The sequence below is a fragment of the Coccinella septempunctata genome, chromosome 7 (genome assembly GCF_907165205.1).
Source record: "Coccinella septempunctata chromosome 7, icCocSept1.1, whole genome shotgun sequence".
NCBI lineage: Eukaryota > Metazoa > Arthropoda > Insecta > Coleoptera > Coccinellidae > Coccinella > Coccinella septempunctata.
In genome coordinates, this window is record NC_058195.1 from 31,356,514 (window position 1) to 31,374,201 (window position 17,688).

Here is a 17,688-nt window from a genome sequence, read left to right on the forward strand (position 1 = left end):
ATTGTTTTTTTTACATGATTTTCATTACTCAAGATAAACCCCCTCTATAGGGGTGATAATATGGGAAAAAAACGCTATCCTTCCACAAATTGGCCTTGTGATTGAAAATCAGCAACTTTAGGTTAGGTTTATTTCAGAAACGGTACATTTTCGCTCAACTAATGTTGGTGCCATTCAATATTTGATCTACTCTATCGTGGTATGACGTTTGATTCACTAGTTTTTGGACACCCTGTATACCTACTTATTATTTTAAAGTCTTAAGTTTTGATATTCAATTGTTTTTACTACTTAGAAGTATGAGGATTTAAGATTAGTTACCTAATCTTTTCGAACACAAGATATCACCCCCCGTCTTCCAGTTTTTTTAATTTAAACATTACGTACCATGAAAAATACCAAAAAAAAGAATCAAACGCTTGAAACTAAGTTTGACGAAAGTTTTGTAATATGAAAGTGTTCTTCATATTTTCTCTCATAATGCGACGTTTTCGATTAATTTGATGTTGAAAAATTGAAAAGTATCTGTGAATTTTTAAAAATTGGGTACTTTGGCTGATTACAACTCTTTTTAGAAGATATACAGATGTGTCACCAGTAAACTAATAACCCAAATTGAGTTATTAGATCACCTATCTCCTTATGAAAATTCAAAATTACTAAATCTATTCATCAGGGTAGAATCGAAAAAAATGATATGGGAAAAGAGCGTTTTTTTAACTCAAGAATCTACTTATGGAATTATTGTACGAGTTAAAGACTTACCCTGTATAGATTTAAAAAAATATGGAAAACTGCAAATTTCACACAATTCAACTATTCATTTTAGGCCTTAAATTGTTTCAAAAAAATTAAGAGTACCTATCCACTAATCCAACAGGCAAAAAAGTTTAGGGCATACCGTTTGAGTCAAATAGAAAAGAATATGATAAATATTGAAGAATTAGATTTCATTGAAATGATTCCTTTTCTTCGACGAAACTTACATCTTAGAAGAGTTCCGGTATGTTCCATTTTTGAATTTTACGCGATAAAATAATAAAAATGATTTGTGACGAAAGCGAAAATACAAAAATTAGATGAAATAAAACTCAATTTTTCTAGAAAAATATCAGTATGCGCTTTTAACTGAAGAAATAGATATTGTAATATCTATTATCAAATATAGAATAACAACATTTGAAATCGAAAAGTAGTCAGATTTCCAAATTGTGCGCAAGGGGGCGGTCCCAACCCCAGGTAGAAGCATGATGCCATTGGTCAGAAACGACGAAATTAGGTAGAAAGGTAGAAACGGTAGCGTGCTATATAACCTAGCAGTCATTTTTCGGTCAGTCAGTTGAGTTATCCTCAATGGTGTTAAGATTGTTTAGACTGTTTGAATACTCGCAAGTTTTCGAATATTATAAACGAACTTTAAGGTGATATTACAGTGTTGTGATTGATGATTGATGAATTTTCAAGTTATGGATGTAAGTAATTCTTTTTTTTTATCTCTAGTCAGTTGGTTGCTATTCAATAATTTGTTTGTTGTTCAGATTTTCTGTTTCAAACAGGTATGTGTTATTTTTTTATTCGAAAATGATCATGTACCTATATGGTAGTATCTCTAGAAGTTCAAAGATATTTTCAGCACTTTGAATATAACATTATATCAACTTCAATATCTGAAATGACATTAATATTAATTTTATTTTCAGAATATGCAGTTTTTAGATATAACAGGGTTGGAAGTGGACGAGATGCGTCACATAAATTCTTGTCTGTCCGATACCCCTCAAAGAATCTCCTTGCCTTGGACTCTCAAGAAGAAATCTCCATAAAGTGAGTATTGTGATGTATTTCTCAATAATAATATCCTTGCAAATGTAGTCCAAGAAAGATTTGATGTAACTAGAAATTTAATAATCGACTTATTTTCAGAAAAATTACACAGAAAACCAAATGCAGCAGTCGAATGTAAGAAGCCATCAGACGTTGATGAAGAAACACTGATCTCATACGACAATGCTATATCTGTTGATACACCAACTTCTAAGACGGATCATTTCATTCCCACACAAGTTTCTACAACGGCTGACAAAGAAACAGTTCCCTCCAATGAAATTGCGGAAGAACTTCGCAATTCACCGAGTGCCCCAATATCGAACCTGATCGAAAGTAATACCGAAGTGATGCCTGTTAAAGTTGAAAATATTGTGGCAACATCCTCGAACAAGACTGAAGAAATGAAGAATAAGCCTGTGAAGGTCCAGACGTGTGATGTGAAAAAAAATGGAGTCAAATCAGATGTTAATGAACCTGTAAACGTATGGGCGAAGAAATCATGGACGAGTCTCTTCAAGAAAGAGGAACCCACGACAAATGGAGAGTTAGTGACTGAACGCAGTGATGAGAAATTTAAATCGTTGGACACTGTTGAAAAAAGCAGAACTATTGATCCAGCCACTCACAGACTAGCAGGTTAGTTGTTGAAGAGACTTACTTACATAGTCAGTTGTTTGAGTTGAAGAATCAATTATTTTTGTTGTGATATCAATAAACTTTTTCTATATTTGTTACTCAACATTTCATTTTATTTCCAGAATTTCTATCGAACTTCGAAATTGATGGAAAAAGTGCTAATCTACAACCAAGAGGCTTAATCAATAGGATCAATTATTGCTACATCAATTCGATTTTACAAGCCTTGCTGGCCTGCCCACCTTTATGCAATCTGCTGATAGGACTTTCGAAGAATTTGACGGAGAATGGACACGGCCTACCACCATCATAAAGAACATGTAAGTTTTATAACAATCCTTCGCTTTGACAGCATCTAAATCAATTTGAAATCTTCCAGGTGCAAATTCATCAATAAATTCGAGAAGCTGCCCGATTCCTACCTAAACCGTATATCGAAAAGGAACAAGAAGAAACAGGGGAGTTTCGACTTCTCCTGCGGCGACTCGATCGAAGCCTCTTCGATCTACACCATCCTGAATGATACCAGAAGCGACTCGTTTCTTGTCGAGGGACGTCAAGAGGACGCTGAGGAATTTTTGGGTCTACTGCTGAACGGACTGAAGGACGAAATGATGAATGTAAGTAGTCGAAATTATTGATTAATCGCATGACTCTTGGTTAAACATGATGAACGAGAACACTTGACTCGGTTTCGCAATTTTTAATTAAGATATTTGTTGATACGCGTGTTTCCGGTTTCATATCATTAAACTCATGTTGAAATCGGAGATAGGCGGAAATTTAATTGATCGTTTACAATTGGTATACTTTGTTTTTGGGCTGAGGATATTTCTAGGATTTTTCAAACATCTAAACGTTTACCTTTATCACCTTTATGTACAATTTTTACATGATAGAAATCTACGAAGTGGTTGGGAGTTATACAGAGATTAGAGAAACCAGTTGTTGATTTAATCTGCAGAATAGATCTTTACCATTGAAAAATATTCATCTTAAATTCTTCTTATTGGTACATACGAGGATATATTGAAAAATTCTTAGTCTACTATAGAACCAAACAAAATTTCAATGTCAAAATATTTTATTAATCAACATACTCTCCTCTTAATTGGATATGCATTTATTACAAAGAACCTGCAACGTCTCTAGACCTTTCAAAAAGATGTTTCTTCTTGCTCTCAAAACCAGAACTCCACAGCTTTTATAACCTCCTCGTTGAAAGAAAATTTACGACCTTTTAAACGTTCTTTCTGTTGAGGAAAGAGATGATAGTCGGATGGAGCCAAATCTGGTGAATAAAGGGGGTGTTCTAGTAATTCAAACTCTTGATCACGGATTTTTTTCATGGCAACATTAGATTTGTGTGCAGGGGCGTTGTCCTGCAAAAACAAAACACCTTTGGATAGCTTTCCGGGTTTTTTCTCCTCAATTTTTTCCCGTAGAATGGTCAGAAATGTCTAATAGTAATCTCCGGTTATAGTTCTACCCTTATCCAAAAAATCAATCATGGTTACTCCATGCCAATCCCAAAAAACTGAAACAAGAACTTTTCTTGCCGATTTTTGGACGATTTTGGGTCTTGAAGAACCAGAGTTTTGCCATTTCATCGATTTTTGCTTCGTTTCTGGATCGTAGAAATGTACCCAAATCTCATCCATAGTAACAATTATGTTTAAGAAGTCTACATCGTTTTCAAATCGAGCACAGATCGAACGCGATGCTTTTACCCTCGCACGCTTTAGGTCAACATTCAAACATTTGGGGATCCATTTTGCAGCAATTTTTCTCACGTCCAAATTGACGTAAACTATATGATGAACGCGTTCGCATGAAATATTCAGTGCTTCAGATATCCGTTTTAGCCTAATTCGACGGTCTGATAAAATCATGTCATGAACTGCATCGATATTCTCGGAGACTCACACATAAACTGTCTTTCCCGATCGGTCATCATCTTCAATGGAAAATTTACCTCTTTTGAAGCTTGCAGTCCAATTTTTCACGGTCGCATACGGAGGACATTGATCATCAAGGATATTAAGCATATCTTCGTAAATCTGCTTACCCCGTAACCATTTTAAATACACGTACTTGACGATGGCTCGATACTCAAATTTTTCGATTTTCACAATTTCGGTGGACATCTTCTTTCTTTTGATTTATTGCGTAACTCTGGTTTACTTTTTTGACTTCAAACTTCACACTGACACTTCTGATGAGTTATTTTGTTCGTTGCTATGGTAACGCAATAATTTTTTATGCATGGAACTGGTCTATGCTAACTAGATATCAATACATCCTCTTGTATCGACATCGATTCATTCACTCTTTTAATCTGAATATTTAAGAAATACAAACTTCCTCTACCTCCAAAGTGAACTCAACTATAGTCTTTTAAAACTCCTCACAATTAAATTGCAGTTTAAATGAATGCTGAATTGAATTTTGAAAATGAAAATGATGTTATATGTACCAATAAGAAGAATTTAAGATCAATATTTTTTAATGGCAAGAAATAGTTCAATTAAAATTGTGAAACTTAGTCAAGTATTTCCTTCTCTTCTTTTATTATTCGAATGTACGTGGTGTTTGGCATAAGTTCACATTATTACATTCAAAATATTATTGCTTGTCGTATCTCACAACTTTTTTTGTCCTTTCAGATAATCGAATCCTGCAAAACTGAGAACAAAATAGAAATGAATCACGACTCCGAAGACTGGAAACAAATGGGACCAAAGAACAAACGTAACATCACGAGAAAGGTTCAATTCGACAAAACTCCAATCAGCGACATATTCGGCGGACTCTTGTGCTCAAAGATCCACAAAACGGGAGATGAATCCACAGAAAACATACAGCCGTTCCTGACTCTTCAGCTGAACATCAGGACGGCCAAAACCATCACGGAAGCCCTGGAACAGCTGACGATAAAGAATCAACTTGAAGGAATAACTTCGGCCAAGACGAATCAAAAGGTGGAAGCGTGGCAGCAGGTGCTGATCGAGAAACTGCCGGCTGTTCTTGTCCTCCATCTGCAATGTTTCCGTTACAATGGGAACGGTTGCACGAAGATTATGAAGAATGTGGAGTTCCCCATCGACCTCCAGGTTGATTCCAAGATCCTGTCGGGAAAACCTAGCAGTTCTTCAGAGAAACAGTACAAGCTTTTCGCTGTCGTTTACCATGAAGGTAAAGAGGCCAGCAAGGGACACTATGTGGCGGACGCGTTCCATTCTGGACATCATACTTGGTTGAGGTTTGACGATGCAAAAGTGAGGTCAGTGTCAGTGGAAAGTGTTTTGAAACCGCATGGAGACAGAGTTCCTTATCTTTTATTTTATAAAAGAGGTGATATAGTTTAAGGTGTATAAATTGAACTATAGAATAATAAATTTGTACATATTAGCGAAAAGGATCGACTCAAATTGTTTTTTGTTATTTTATGAGTAATGTATTGTAAATCTGAAAAATTATAATTATATTTATGATGTTATGTAAATATATACTATATTTTAATAAACAGACTTTATAATATATTTCCTCAGTTTTATTGAGCAGAATTTCCCCGGAATGAACGATTGAAAAAAGCCTAAATTAGCAGTGAATGAAAAAAAAAACATAGACTAAAAGATAATCTATATATTAATAAAAGAGGATCTATGGTTTACTTCAAAATGCTTTATTTGTTGTGTTTATTATTGTAAGGGCAAGGTTTATACAGGGTGTCCCGTAAAGACCACGTCAAACTAAAACGGAAAGTAGATCAGAATGTACTCAACCTGAAAAAATCGTTCATATGAAAGTCTCACAGTTTTCGAGATATTTGATGTTTTATGAAAATGTTGAATTTTTTCACTTAAACTGCTTTCTCTCTTGCGAAAGCTACAATTAAATACTTTTCGTATCAGTTTTTTTCCGTAAATTTTGTTGAATGATTACTCCAATTCATGCAATGAAAAATACCACGAAATATTATACAGGGATTCTGGAAAAAAAAATTGAAATTCATGTTCTGAAGGAAGTGTTTTTTTGTGCTGAATTCTATCTGACGTGGTATAAAAAAAAGACACTAGACCTTTTCTGCATATTACGTTGAAAAGTTGCCTATTCTGTGAGGATTCCGAAAAGGTAAAATACAGGTGATAACCTTCGTCACGAAAAAAGATATTTGAATGTTTATCAAGAATGGAACATTTCTATGAAAAACTGCTTTTCTCACCTTTTCCATAAATACTTTAATTTGGCACTTCCTGCTGAAAATAATCAATCAACAAATCAACAAAATGTTATTAAGATGCTAATTCACTGAATGAGTTTTATTATTTCTTTTTCTTTGCCTAAAGAACTCTCGAACATCGATATGATGTGATGCGATTCAATGATTCACCAGACTTAAATCCTCTGGAATTTTTTACTGGGGTTTTTTGAAAAAAGGAAATTTATTCGAATCCTATAAGAGATGAAGCACACCGCATTCGTATTTCAGCAGCCAAAATAGCGGGGAGAAGTTTGTATGGTTTTAAAAAAGGTATTTCTCAATAGATGATGGGCATGTATTAGCGAAGGGGGTGGTCATTTTGAGCATTTGCTCTCATAAGAATCCTGAATTTTTATTATTGATATTTTTATGAAGTTTCTTCACAATAGATTTGTTGATGTTGAAGGTCCTGTGCGTTATTATTATTATATCATTGCAATTAAAGAAAAAAACAGAATAATTTCATTTTATAAGAAATTTAGGGACTAACTGACATTTTTCAAGCGAATCATTCAATATGTTACAGCAGAATCTGCAAAATGAAAGAATTTGTGGAAAAGGTGACAAAATCAGTTTTTCACAGAAATGCTCCATTCTCGATAAACATTCAAATATCTTTTTTCGTGACGAAGGTTATCACCCGTATTTTACCTTTTCGGAATCCTCACAAAATGGGCAACTTTTCAACGTAATATGCAGAAAAGGTCTAGTGTCTTTTTTTTATACCACGTCAGATAGAATTCAGCACAAAAAAACACTTCCTTCAGAACATGAATTTTAATTTTTTTTTCAGAATCCCTGTATAATATTTTGTGGTATTTTTCATTGCATGAATTGAGGTAATCATTCAACAAAATTTATGGAAAAAAAACTGATTCGAAAAGTATTTAATTGTAGCTTCCGCAAGAGAGAAAGCATTTTAAGTGAAAAAATTCGACATTTTCATAAAACATCAAATATCTCGAAAACTGTGAAACTTTCATATGAACGATTTTTTCACATCAGTTAGAGCACATTCTGATCTACTTTTCGTTTTCGTTTGACGTGGTCTTTACGGGACACCCTGTATAACAAACTATTCCCAAAAAAAATTGTAGAGTACAGAAAAAAAGGCATTCCTTTTTCTTACGACCAATCGAGCAATCATAGAGTACTTATAGGTTTTCATATGCCACATTGTCACACATGAGTTAGTTATTATTATTTACCCTAGAAATAATTTAAATGGCAAAACTAGATTTGCCGGGTTAGCTAGTCTATATATAATAATAAAAGAGGGTCTATGATTTACTTCAAAATGCTTTATTGTTCAAACGATCGCACCAAATTGGACAATTCTTTATTTGTTGTGTTCATTATTGTTAGGGCAAGGTTTATATAACTAAATATTCTGAAAAAAAATTGTACAGAACAGAAAAAAAGGCATTCCTTTTTCTTACGACCAATCGAGCAATCATAGAGTACTTATAGGTTTTCATATGCCACATTGTCACACAATCACGATGAGTTAGTTATTATTATCTACGCTAGAAATAATTTAAATGGCAAAACAAGGTTTGCCGGGTCAGCTAGTATGTAATAAACTCCTTAGCCTTCTAATGACCAAGAATTGCGAAAGTTTAAAACTGGAAAAGGAATAAAACTATTGTAAATAGCATATTTCTCAAGAAAATTATCATGAGTTTTCTCTCTCATCAAGAAAATGAATAGTGACAAAAAATTTTATTATCTCATGAATAATGAATATTTTTCTATTATCCATTGTGTTTCATATGTTGGAGGACTTCGGATTGAATCTTAGTGAATATCTTGAATAGAAATGGACAACAAACTTTTTGGAAAAACATTCCCTGTGATTTATTATTGAGAAAGACCCGAAATATTTGAGTTAAAAACTGTTTTTTCTGAAAATCTCAATTTTAATGAAAGTTTACTCTACATTGACTGTATAACTTTTTTTTTTATATTCTCTCGGGAAGGTTTTGAACGAAACAAGACACATTAAATGAAAGTAAAATTCAGGATTTCACCGATTCTTATGTGGAAGAAGAGAAATGAACCATTTTCAAAATACTGAAATGCTGATTTAAAACTTTCGTTCTCCACCGTGGAAAAATGCTGTGTTGCTCTGATGAGGCCAAATGAGGCCGAAACCATGGTCAGCATCTGCTTTTCTTCGGTGGAGCGTACTCCATTTGGGGCCTTGACGATGGCAAATTGGCTAGCTCAATTCAGATCGTAACACTTGTCGATTTTCATATCGTCGGGTGGTATGCATCTGAATTTATCCTCAATAATGTTTAAGTTCACCCATATTAACTTTCTTGACCGAAATATTGGGAAATGAATTAAGACTCTTTTATCTGCATAATCCGTTCATTGAAATTTCTTAGAAAATGGGTAGGTAGGTAATAGTTCCGATTAACGGCGGTAAAGGGATTCAAACCCTTCGGAGAATGACCATTTTCAAAAGGGATGTGGTGTAATTATGAATATCGATAAGAAATAGAATTCAGAAAAATAATAAAACGTTAAGTCTGAAAAGACATGCTTTTCAAAAGAAATGAGTTATGGAACAATATTGTTTGAATTTATGAAGGGCAAAAGGGTTCCTTCAGAGAAATCGATAATGAAGATGTTACGCTTACGAGTAATATAGGTACCTGAATAAACTGTTCAATTACGTATCCTTCAGATTAGTTTACTGTTCAAAATCATTTTTCATGATATAATATACAGGGTGTCCAAAAACTATTCGTTAAATATAGAAACGACAACAAAACTAGGAGAATAAACTCTGTACTCTATCCAAGTCATAGGTTACCTATGACCTAAAAAACTGCATTTTATTGCTCAATGAGGTTTTTTAACTGCCTTCCAACGAATATCAGGAAAGAGAGAAATTTTGTAGTCTTTTAAAAAACCATATTGTCCTTAATTTTGAGAATAGAACCATATAGCATTGAAGAATTTTGTTCAGCATGTTACAGATTGAGATGAATATGTTTGTTACCTATATATTGTGTTTTTAGATTAGTTCAAATTTTGAATGTGACGTATTTTCTTTTCACTTGTATCTTTGTTGAGCTGCAGTGATGTGAAAATAAAGTTATCTATATATCTATCTATCTAGTGAATCAAACGTCACACCACGATAGAGTAGACCAAATATTATCGAATGACACCAACATTAATTCAACGAAAATGCACCGTTTCCAAAATAATCAGAATTTTATTAAAATACCTAAAGTTGTCGATTTTCGAAATATTTTTCTTGATCACAGGGCCAGTTTATGAAGAAGGATATCGATTTTAAATTATATTGAACTAAGATGGCATTTATGCCTCCTTTGGGTCCTTCATTTATTGTAAATTTTTTAGGAATTTTGGTCAATAAACTAAACTAAACTAAGTTTATTGTTTTATCTCCCCTAATTGAAATTATTTCAAGTAGTTGATCGATAACCTAAGTAAATCTAAATTAAAACAATTGTTTTTTTTACATGATTTTCATTACTCAAGATAAACCCCCTCTATAGGGGTGATAATATGGGAAAAAAACGCTGTCCTTCCACAAATTGGCCTTGTGATTGAAAATCAGCAACTTTAGGTTAGGTTTTTTTCAGAAACGGTACATTTTCGCTCAACTAATGTTGGTGCCAATCAATATTTGATCTACTCTATCGTGGTATGACGTTTGATTTACTAGTTTTTGGACACCCTGTATACCTACCTATTATTTTAAAGTCTTAAGTTTTGATATTCAATTGTTTTTACTACTTAGAAGTATGAGGATTTAAGATTAGTTACCTAATCTTTTCGAACACAAGATATCACCCCCCGTCTTCCAGTTTTTTTAATTTAAACATTACGTACCATAATAAACGAATTAATTCAGATGCATAACATCCGCAGATAATTAAATCAACGAATGTTACGATCAGTCAGCATCTACTCTTTGTCGACGAAATGAAAATTCTGGTAATACTTCGAGCGATGGTAGTTTGTTAGTTCGATTTAGATCGTAACATTCGTTGATTTAATTATCTGCGGATGTTATGCATCTGAATTAATTCGTTTATTATTTACCTGCCTTACTGTGAAGGCGTGATCCATTTCTTATATTACGTACCATGAAAAATACCAAAAAAAAGAATCAAACGCTTGAAACTAAGTTTGACGAAAGTTTTGTAAGATGAAAGTGTTCTTCATATTTTCTCTCATAATGCGACGTTTTCGATTAATTTGATGTTGAAAAATTGAAAAGTATCTGTGAATTTTCAAAAATTGGGTACTTTGGCTGATTACAACTCTTTTTAGAAGATATACAGATGTGTCGTGTCACCAGTAAACTAATAACCCAAATTGACTTATTAGATCACCTATCTCCTTATGAAAATTCAAAATTACTAAATCTATTCATCAGGGTCGAATCGAAAAAAATGATATGGGAAAAAAGCGTTTTTTAAGCTCAAGAATCTACTTATGAAATTATTGTACGAGTTAAAGACTCACCCTGTATAGATTTAAAAAAATATGGAAAACTGCAAATTTCACACAATTCAACTATTCATTTTAGGCCTTAAATTGTTTCAAAAAAATTAAGAGTACCTATCCACTAATCCAACAGGCAAAAAAAGTTTAGGGCATACCGTTTGAGTCAAATAGAAAAGAATATGATAAATATTGAAGAATTAGATTTCATTGAAATGATTCCTTTTCTTCGACGAAACTTACATCTTAGAAGAGTTCCGGTATGTTCCATTTTTGAATTTTACGCGATAAAATAATGAAAATGATTTGTGACGAAAACGAAAATACAAAAATTAGATGAAATAAAACTCAATTTTTCTAGAAAAATATCAGTATGCGCTTTTAACTGAAGAAATAGATATTGTAATATCTATTATCAAATATAGAATAACAACATTTGAAATCGAAAAGTAGTCAGATTTCCAAATTGTGCGCAAGGGGGCGGTCCCAACCCCAGGTAGAAGCATGATGCCATTGGTCAGAAACGACGAAATTAGGTAGAAAGGTAGAAACGGTAGCGTGCTATATAACCTAGCAGTCATTTTTCGGTCAGTCAGTTGAGTTAACCTCAATGGTGTTAAGATTGTTTAGACTGTTTGAATACTCGCAAGTTTTCGAATATTATAAACGAACTTTAAGGTGATATTACAGTGTTGTGATTGATGATTGATGAATTTTCAAGTTATGGATGTAAGTAATTCTTTTTTTTAATCTCTAATCAGTTGGTTGCTATTCAATAATTTGTTTGTTGTTCAGATTTTCTGTTTCAAACAGGTATGTGTTATTTTTTTATTCGAAAATGATCATGTACCTATATGGTAGTATCTCTAGAAGTTCAAAGATATTTTCAGCACTTTGAATATAACATTATATCAACTTCAATATCTGAAATGACATTAATATTAATTTTATTTTCAGAATATGCAGTTTTTAGATATAACAGGGTTGGAAGTGGACGAGATTCGTCACATAAATTCTTGTCTGTCCGATACCCCTCAAAGAATCTCCTTGCCTTGGACTCTCAAGAAGAAATCTCCCCAAAGTGAGTATTGTGATGTATTTTTCAATAATAATATCCTTGCAAATGTAGTCCAAGAAAGATTTGATGTAACTAGAAATTTAATAATCGACTTATTTTCAGAAAAATTACACAGAAAACCAAATGCAGCAGTCGAATGTAAGAAGCCATCAGACGTTGATGAAGAAACACTGATCTCATACGACAATGCTATATCTGTTGATACACCCACTTCTAAGACGGATCATTTCATTCCCACACAAGTTTCTACAACGGCTGACAAAGAAACAGTTCCCTCCAATGAAATTGCGGAAGAACTTCGCAATTCACCGAGTGCCCCAATATCGAACCTGATCGAAAGTAATACCGAAGTGATGCCTGTTAAAGTTGAAAATATTGTGGCAACATCCTCGAACAAGACTGAAGAAATGAAGAATAAGCCTGTGAAGGTCCAGACGTGTGATGTGAAAAAAAATGGAGTCAAATCAGATGTTAATGAACCTGTAAACGTATGGGCGAAGAAATCATGGACGAGTCTCTTCAAGAAAGAGGAACCCACGACAAATGGAGAGTTAGTGACTGAACGCAGTGATGAGAAATTTAAATCGTTGGACACTGTTGAAAAAAGCAGAACTATTGATCCAGCCACTCACAGACTAGCAGGTTAGTTGTTGAAGAGACTTTGATTAAATTTTTTGAGTAGAAAAACGTTTTAGGTTTTACATAGTCAGTTGTTTGAGTTGAAGAATCAATTATTTTTGTTGTGATATCAATAAACTTTTTCTATATTTGTTACTCAACATTTCATTTTATTTCCAGAATTTCTATCGAACTTCGAAATTGATGGAAAAAGTGCTAATCTACAACCAAGAGGCTTAATCAATAGGAGCAATTATTGCTACATCAATTCGATTTTACAAGCCTTGCTGGCCTGCCCACCTTTATGCAATCTGCTGATAGGACTTTCGAAGAATTTGACGGAGAATGGACACGGCCTACCACCCATCATAAAGAACATGTAAGTTTTATAACAATCCGTCGCTTTGACAACATCTAAATCAATTTGAAATCTTCCAGGTGCAAATTCATCAATAAATTCGAGAAGCTGCCCGATTCCTACCTAAACCGTATATCGAAAAGGAACAAGAAGAAACAGGGGAGTTTCGACTTCTCCTGCGGCGACTCGATCGAAGCCTCTTCGATCTACACCATCCTGAATGATACCAGAAGCGACTCGTTTCTTGTCGAGGGACGTCAAGAGGACGCTGAGGAATTTTTGGGTCTACTGCTGAACGGACTGAAGGACGAAATGATGAATGTAAGTAGTCGAAATTATTGATTAATCGCATGACTCTTGGTTAAACATGATGAACGAGAACACTTGACTCGGTTTCGCAATTTTTAATTAAGATATTTGTTGATACGCGTGTTTCCGGTTTCATATCATTAAACTCATGTTGAAATCGGAGATAGGCGGAAATTTAATTGATCGTTTACAATTGGTATACTTTGTTTTTGGGCTGAGGATATTTCTAGGATTTTTCATAGATCTAAACGTTTACCTTTATCACCTTTATGTACAATTTTTACATGATAGAAATCTACGAAGTGGTTGGGAGTTATACAGAGATTAGAGAAACCAGTTGTTGATTTAATCTGCAGAATAGATCTTTACCATTGAAAAATATTCATCTTAAATTCTTCTTATTGGTACATACGAGGATATATTGAAAAATTCTTAGTCTACTATAGAACCAAACAAAATTTCAATGTCAAAATATTTTATTAATCAACATACTCTCCTCTTAATTGGATATGCATTTACTACAAAGAACCTGCAACGTCTCTAGACCTTTCAAAAAGATGTTTCTTCTTGCTCTCAAAACCAGAACTCCACAGCTTTTATAACCTCCTCGTTGAAAGAAAATTTACGACCTTTTAAACGTTCTTTCTGTTGAGGAAAGAGATGATAGTCGGATGGAGCCAAATCTGGTGAATAAAGGGGGTGTTCTAGTAATTAAAACTTTTGATCACGGATTTTTTTCATGGCAACATTAGATTTGTGTGCAGGGGCGTTGTCCTGCAAAAACAAAACACCTTTGGATAGCTTTCCGGGTTTTTTCTCCTCAATTTTTTCCCGTAGAATGGTCAGAAATGTCTAATAGTAACCTCCGGTTATAGTTCTACCCTTATCCAAAAAATCAATCATGGTTACTCCATGCCAATCCCAAAAAACTGAAACAAGAACTTTTCTTGCCGATTTTTGGACGATTTTGGGTCTTGAAGAACCAGAGTTTTGCCATTTCATCGATTTTTGCTTCGTTTCTGGATCGTAGAAATGTACCCAAATTTCATCCATAGTAACAATTAGGTTAGAAGTCTACATCGTTTTCAAATCGAGCACAGATCGAACGCGATGCTTTTACCCTCGCACGCTTTAGGTCAACATTCAAACATTTGGGGATCCATTTTGCAGCAATTTTTCTCACGTCCAAATTGCCGTAAACTATATGATGAACGCGTTCGCATGAAATATTCAGTGCTTCAGATATCCGTTTTAGCCTAATTCGACGGTCTGATAAAATCATGTCATGAACTGCATCGATATTCTCGGAGACTCACACATAAACTGTCTTTCCCGATCGGTCATCATCTTCAATGGAAAATTTACCTCTTTTGAAGCTTGCAGTCCAATTTTTCACGGTCGCATACGGAGGACATTGATCATCAAGGATATTAAGCATATCTTCGTAAATCTGCTTACCCCGTAACCATTTTAAATACACGTACTTGACGATGGCTCGATACTCAAATTTTTCGATTTTCACAATTTTGGTGGACATCTTCTTTCTTTTGATTTATTGCGTAACTCTGGTTTACTTTTTTGACTTCAAACTTCACACTGACACTTCTGATGAGTTATTTTGTTCGTTGCTATGGTAACGCAATAATTTTTTATGCATGGAACTGGTCTATGCTAACTAGATATCAATACATCCTCTTGTATCGACATCGATTCATTCACTCTTTTAATCTGAATATTTAAGAAATACAAACTTCCTCTACCTCCAAAGTGAACTCAACTATAGTCTTTTAAAACTCCTCACAATTAAATTGCAGTTTAAATGAATGCTGAATTGAATTTTGAAAATGAAAATGATGAATTTAAGATCAATATTTTTTAATGGCAACAAATAGTTCAATTAAAATTGTGAAACTTAGTCAAGTATTTCCTTCTCTTCTTTTATTATTCGAATGTACGTGGTGTTTGGCATAAGTTCACATTATTACATTCAAAATATTATTGCTTGTCGTATCTCACAACTTTTTTTGTCCTTTCAGATAATCGAATCCTGCAAAACTGAGAATAAAATAGAAATGAATCACGACTCCGAAGACTGGAAACAAATGGGACCAAAGAACAAGCGTAACATCACGAGAAAGGTTCAATTCGACAAAACTCCAATCAGCGACATATTCGGCGGACTCTTGTGCTCAAAGATCAACAAAACGGGAGATGAATCCACAGAAAACATACAGCCGTTCCTGACTCTTCAGCTGAACATCAGGACGGCCAAAACCATCACGGGAGCCCTGGAACAGCTGACGATAAAGAATCAACTTGAAGGAATAACTTCGGCCAAGACGAATCAAAAGGTGGAAGCGTGGCAGCAGGTGCTGATCGAGAAACTGCCGGCTGTTCTTGTCCTCCATCTGCAATGTTTCCGTTACAATGGGAACGGTTGCACGAAGATTATGAAGAAGGTGGAGGTCCCCATCGACCTCCAGGTTGATTCCAAGATCCTGTCGGGAAAACCTAGCAGTTCTTCAGAGAAACAATACAAGCTTTTCGCTGTCGTTTACCACGAAGGTAAAGAGGCCAGCAAGGGACACTATGTGGCGGACGCGTTCCATTCTGGACATCATACTTGGTTGAGGTTTGACGATGCAAAAGTGAGGTCAGTGTCAGTGGAAAGTGTTTTGAAACCGCATGGAGACAGAGTTCCTTATCTTTTATTTTATAAAAGAGGTGATATAGTTTAAGGTGTATAAATTGAACTATAGAATAATAAATTTGTACATATTAGCGAAAAGGATCGACTAAAATTGTTTTTTGTTATTTTATGAGTAATGTATTGTAAATCTGAAAAATTATAATTATATTTATGATGTTATGTAAATATATACTATATTTTAATAAACAGACTTTATAATATATTTCCGTCGTTATCATGAGTTTTCTCTCTCATCAAGAAAATGAATAGTGACAAAAAATTTTATTATCTCATGAATAATGAATATTTTTCTATTATCCATTGTGTTTCATATGTTGGAGGACTTCGAATTGAATCTTAGTGAATATCTTGAATAGAAATGGACAACAAACTTTTTGGAAAAACATTCCCTGTGATTTATTATTGAAAAAGACCCGAAATATTTGAGTTAAAAACTGTTTTTTCTGAAAATCTCAATTTTAATGAAAGTTTACTCTACATTGACTGTATAACTTTTTTTTTATATTTTCTCGGGAAGGTTTTGAACGAAACAAGACACATTAAATGGAAGTAAAATTCAGGATTTCACCGAATCTTATGTGGAAGAAGAGAAATGAACCATTTTCAAAATACTGAAATGCTGATTTAAAACTTTCGTTCTCCACCGTGGAAAAATGCTGTGTTGCTCTGATGAGGCCAAATGAGGTCGAAACCATGGTCAGCATCTGCTTTTCTTCGGTGGAGCGTACTCCATTTGGGGCCTTGACGATGGCAAATTGGCTAGCTCAATTCAGATCGTAACACTTGTCGATATTCATATCGTCGGGTGGTATGCATCTGAATTTATCCTCAATAATGTTTAAGTTCACCCATATTAACTTTCTTGACCGAAATATTGGGAAATGAATTAAGACTCTTTTATCTGTATAATCCGTTCATTGAAATTTCTTAGAAAATGGGTAGGTAGGTAATAGTTCCGATTAACGGCGGTAAAGGGATACAAACCCTTCGGAGAATGACCATTTTCAAAAGGGATGTGGTGTAATTATGAATATCGATAAGAAATAGAATTCAGAAAAATAATAAAACGTTAAGTCTGAAAAGACATGCTTTTCAAAAGAAATGAGTTATGGAACAATATTGTTTGATTTTATGAAGGGCAAAAGGGTTCCTTCAGAGAAATCGATAATGAAGATGTTAAGCTTACGAGTAATATAGGTACCTAAATAAACTGTTCAATTACGTATCCTTCAGATTAGTTGACTGTTCAAAATCATTTTTCATGATATAATATACAGGGTGTCCAAAAACTATTCGTTAAATATAGAAACGACAACAAAACTAGGAGAATAAACTCTGTAATCTATCCAAGTCATAGATTACCTATGACCTAAAAAACTGCATTTTATTGCTCA

At 34.0% G+C, this 17,688-nt stretch overlaps 2 protein-coding genes across 2 annotated transcripts; both read left to right on the forward strand.

The window, feature by feature from the left end:
• The first annotated feature begins 1,742 nt into the window (after positions 1–1,742).
• Positions 1,743–5,831, forward strand: LOC123317790 (ubiquitin carboxyl-terminal hydrolase 10-like). Its single transcript, XM_044904400.1, has 5 exons — positions 1,743–1,746; positions 1,924–2,463; positions 2,586–2,691; positions 2,843–3,083; positions 5,130–5,831. The coding sequence occupies exons 1-5, from the start codon at positions 1,743–1,745 to the stop codon at positions 5,829–5,831; spliced, it is 1,593 nt and encodes a 530-aa protein (XP_044760335.1).
• A 5,742-nt stretch (positions 5,832–11,573) lies between these two features.
• Positions 11,574–16,322, forward strand: LOC123317791 (ubiquitin carboxyl-terminal hydrolase 10-like). The gene is made up of 6 exons (XM_044904401.1): positions 11,574–11,950; positions 12,179–12,302; positions 12,402–12,941; positions 13,098–13,296; positions 13,356–13,596; positions 15,621–16,322. Exons 1-6 carry the CDS (start codon positions 11,930–11,932, stop codon positions 16,320–16,322), a joined length of 1,827 nt encoding a protein of 608 aa, XP_044760336.1. The 5' UTR covers positions 11,574–11,929.
• The last annotated feature ends 1,366 nt before the right edge of the window (positions 16,323–17,688 follow it).